The sequence below is a fragment of the Vipera berus genome, assembly GCF_964194415.1.
Source record: "Vipera berus genome assembly, chromosome: W".
Lineage (NCBI taxonomy): Eukaryota > Metazoa > Chordata > Lepidosauria > Squamata > Viperidae > Vipera > Vipera berus.
In genome coordinates this window covers 64,515,185-64,519,843 of record NC_138210.1, presented here as the reverse complement: position 1 = coordinate 64,519,843, position 4,659 = coordinate 64,515,185, and the positions used below count along the sequence as shown (strand labels likewise).

General features: G+C 32.1%; 1 protein-coding gene across 1 annotated transcript; it reads right to left on the bottom strand.

Annotated features, from left to right (window-relative positions):
- Positions 1–2,830: 2,830 nt before the first annotated feature.
- Positions 2,831–3,262, bottom strand: LOC308676352 (angiogenin-2-like; the record flags this gene model as incomplete). The annotated part of the gene is made up of 1 exon (XM_081342162.1): positions 2,831–3,262. One exon carries the CDS (start codon positions 3,260–3,262, stop codon positions 2,831–2,833), a length of 432 nt encoding a protein of 143 aa, XP_081198288.1.
- Between the last annotated feature and the right edge of the window lie 1,397 nt (positions 3,263–4,659).

Below are 4,659 nucleotides of genomic sequence, written 5' to 3'. Positions count from 1 at the left end.
GACACATTAATCTGCTGCAGGTTAAGCTGACTTTTATATGCTTCTTTGCTTGCATCTAGTTCCCTATGTCCCAAGGTCATTCTTCATACTATTACAGTTTCCATTTCCCTTTCAGAATAGAATCTCCTATAGTAGAAGGTGAATGTAGAACCTATGATGGGAAACACTGACCGATTCTTACCTTATAAATTACCTCTTCCCTATGCAATTGTGTCCTTTCTTTTCAAATCAGTTCAGTTCTGATTCTGGAGTTGTGTATCTTCAAATCACAAATGCCACTCATTGGTTTGTCCTTTCTTTAAGCTAATATCCCAATATTTAAGCATTCTCCCTCTGGAATTCCTGTGGACAATCTTTGTTGTATTCTTCTCATTTTGCATCAACTCACACCATTCCTACCTTCACTGAAGTGTTGGAGAAGACCTCCGCATGAACACAAAGAAACTGTCTTATCTGTTGCAAAATACAGAAGCTATCTTTAGACCAGGAATATGAAAGTCTTCCGACTGAGAGTTTTAAATTGTGGTTTATATAGGGAGCTTTCCATCAGGCATCATGGGAAATAGTGAAAGAATGTAGGATTACATAATTAAACTTCAGACAAGTTAATGAAGATAAAGAACAATATGTCATTTTCTTCGTGATAGAAAGATCATATTTTCTTTAAGAGTAATAGCTGGCCATTGCTCTCTGTTGGAATGTTGGATGTGCTCTACATCCTACGATGTTTCTACACATCCTGGAAGACAGGATTTTCTTCCATTTTCATCTGCCAAATTTTAACATTCTTTCCTGTACCTTCATAGCGCTAGAAGCACTGTCCCTAATCCATCATGATTACTCCATGCTAATCAGTTCTGCAGGCTTTCAAGAGAAAAAAAAAGGATGATTTGGTACACTTTAAACTATTACAATAAAGTATCTACCTGTTTTTGAAAAAGGGATCAATTGACAAAAAAATGCATTCTATTTAATTATACAAAGCTACATGTGCCCAAGTAGATTTTCAAGAAAATTATAATACAGGATTGCTGTAATAGTTATGGGGGCAATGGACTTTATGTCTGCCATGTTATTTATTATTTCTGAATGGGACTTTTTGTCTCTCTGTTTCACATTCAACATGTCTCCAGAATTTTTCTGTGGTTACTTTTATTATTTTATTTTATTATTTATTTATTTTATTTTATTTTATTTTATTTATTTTATTTTATTTTATTTTATTTTATTTTATTTTATTTTATTTTATTTTATTATTTTATTTTATTTTATTTTATTTTATTATTTTATTTTATTTTATTTTATTTTATTTTATTTTATTATTTTATTATTTTATTTTATTTTATTTTATTTTATTATTTTATTTTATTTTATTTTATTTTATTTTATTTTATTTTATTTTATTTTATTTTATTTTATTTTATTTTATTATTTTATTTTATTTATTTTATTTTATTTTATTTTATTTTATTTTATTTTATTTTATTTTATTTTATTTTATTATTTTATTTTATTTTATTTTATTATTTTATTATTTTATTTTATTTTATTTTATTATTTTATTTTATTTTATTTTATTTTATTTTATTATTTTATTTTATTTTATTTTATTTTATTTTATTTTATTTTATTTTATTTTATTTTATTTTATTATTTTATTTTATTTTATTTTATTTTATTTTATTATTTATTTTATTATTTTATTTTATTTTACTTTTTATCCATCTTTCCAGTCAAAGCTTTTAGAGAATTCATTCATGAATTACTATTGTTCATTGCACAGACAGATGTTCAAACCGGATTTGGCATTTTTATCCACCTATTGAATCATTCCCAAGGACCTTGGATAGGCAGATCTGGATGTTTGATGATGTTTAAAGGTACTGTTGCAGGATGTAAGATGTTCTAAGTAAAGCTGTATTTTGCAATTGACTGATGGTGAATTTGTCAATGCTGGTGGTTTCCAAGTGATGCTCCAGATGTTTTGGGATTATACCCAAGGCACCTGTGACTATAGGTACTTCATGTGTTTTAGTATTTTGTGAAAAAAATGCTCAAAGATTTCACAGCAATGGTCCCTAGTTTTCACCAGACTCTTAAAGGGATGCTGAAACACAAAAAATGTTAAGAACTCCTGGCCTTAATGTAATAGGTTTGGTGCATCAGATTCAACTAGAGGATTGAAATAGAACTGAGGCTTCAAATTGTAGATTAAATTGAGCTGTGTTTAGATCAAATTTCAAAGTCAATATTTTTTACTTTTACTGGTAATTTGGGGAACAAAAGTTTTTTTGGGGAAAAAAACTATGGATCTTTTTGCTGCTTTTAAATTTTATTTTACTACTGCTTTAGGTGACAGTAGTTACACCATTCACTCATAATGCCTCTTGGGCAAATACTTCCATGTGCTTCATTTTTAGGGAAATTGATGCTGTTTAGTTAGCAGCTCTGTATATAGTTAAAGGCATAGAGATGGATAAGGTAGGATATGACTCTCTCCATGTAATGCTCATGGAATCCCTTCAATTCCTCAGTTAAAGCAATATTTATGAAATAAAACTGCAGACAGTAAAATCTTATGCAACATTTATTTCTTTGGCTTGCAAAGCATTTGGTTGGGTATATATCACGAGCTTAAATGGTGCATTTGGTGGTGCTTGCTTTTTTATTTCCTTTTAGTTTAAGAAAATTGCAAGACTATGCAGAAGAAGAAAACAATAGCCACAATTCTGCACAAAAACATAGGGACTGGGGGGATCCATGTTCAATGGAAATGCAAGAGCTATCTTAAAAAGCTGAGCCTTTTGAATGAGCTGCTTCATATCTCAGCTTAGATCTGGCTCTCGTCAAAGTGCACAGGGTTTCCACCTGCACAACGCACAACAATCAATCTTGATGAAGTATTCTCACTATATCTACAAGGCGGACGGTTGGAGCCCCCTCTGAGCTTACAGGTAGTGACTGAAAATCGGTTACGGCTACGCCGAAGGCCATTACCATAAGGCTGACCTCCAGAACCACACACATTATTGATGTTTTTCTTGGTGCCATGAACGAAGGAATTTTTATCCTTGCAGTTTGGCCTGGTCATCCCCCGTCTTTGCATCATGGTGTCACAGTAGCGGTTTCCAACATTGCTCTTTGGATTATCATAGTGCTGTCTCAAGAAGGTCTTATAGTCAGGAGCATAGGCACCTGGTAACAGCACCACGGCCAGAACTAAGAAGAGGACCAATTCAAAACCTTTAAAAGGCATTCTCATGTTGGCAGTTCAAAAGGGACACCTGAAAGAAGTAGAGAAGATAGTTCAATGCTTTGGTGGAATATCAGAGGCAATACTGTGCTTGGAAGAAATGGAAAGTAAAATGAAGTTGTCCTCTTTGGTATCTTTTGTGCAAATACTGTATTTTAGGAGTCAATTTCATGAATTCTCATGTTAAAATTATATGCAGCTGTCAACATTTAATAATATGTGATCACTTTTTTGAAGCTTCTCATCAGTGATAATTTCCAGAATGGAGAATTCTTGATAGTTGTTGAACTTTGCTACTCACTGGTTGACACTTCATTACCCAACAGGATGACATAGTTGAGTCGCAAAAAATTGGCCAGCAAACAACCAAGTTCAAAAACCATAAAGGCCTGCACAGTTCAACCCCAAATTACAGTTATTCTCTTTGATTGGAATATCCAGACTTTATTTACTATTAAGCTTCATATTAATTAATTAATTAATTAATTAATTAATATATTACACATAAAGCTATGTTTACTGTGCATGGTTCACAACCACTTAAGCCAATGTGGCATAGAACTAACATGGTAGAGTACGACTGGGGATACTGGGCTTCAAGCTTTCGCAGCCCAACCTACCTCTGAGGGTTATTGTGCTGAAACATTTCTATCTCTCTATCTCTATTTCTCTATCACTCTGTCTCTCTATATATCTATTTATCTCTATCTGTCTGTCTGTCAGTCTGTCTTTCTATATATCTCTGTCTGTCTGTCTATCTATCTATCTATCTATCTATCTATCTATCTATCTATTTATCTATCTATCCATCTTTATCTATCTATCTATCTATCTATCTATCTATCTATCTATCCATCCATCCATCCATCCTGTCTTTCTATCCTGTCTGTCTGTCTATCTCTATCATCTATCTATCTACCTACATATCTATCTATCTATCTATCTATCTATCTATCTATCTATCTATCTATCTATCTATCTATCTATCTATCTACCATCTATCTATCTGCCATCTATCTATGTATCTCCTGGAAGAAAGCAGTTGCAAACCAATTCTCTATTGCTTCTCATAGATAAAACCATACAAGCTCACTAAATGAAAGAATACAAAAAACCCAACCAACTTGATAGCGATCACATAACACACTGACAAATGTCCTCCTCTCAGCTTCAACATATGACATCAATAACTGAATCCTACTGTACTGTGATCTGAATGGCTCATTGCCAAAACAAGATGACACCTGATTGGCTCTCATGCTCATTGGCTACAATCAGATGAAGGAAAGCTACCTGATATCAACCTAAGCAAGTTGTACTTCCTTTTTCTGGTTATTTGGCTATAACTTTTCATAGAATACAGTACAGATAATTGAACAAACTTTCTTGCATTACATTCTTGATTA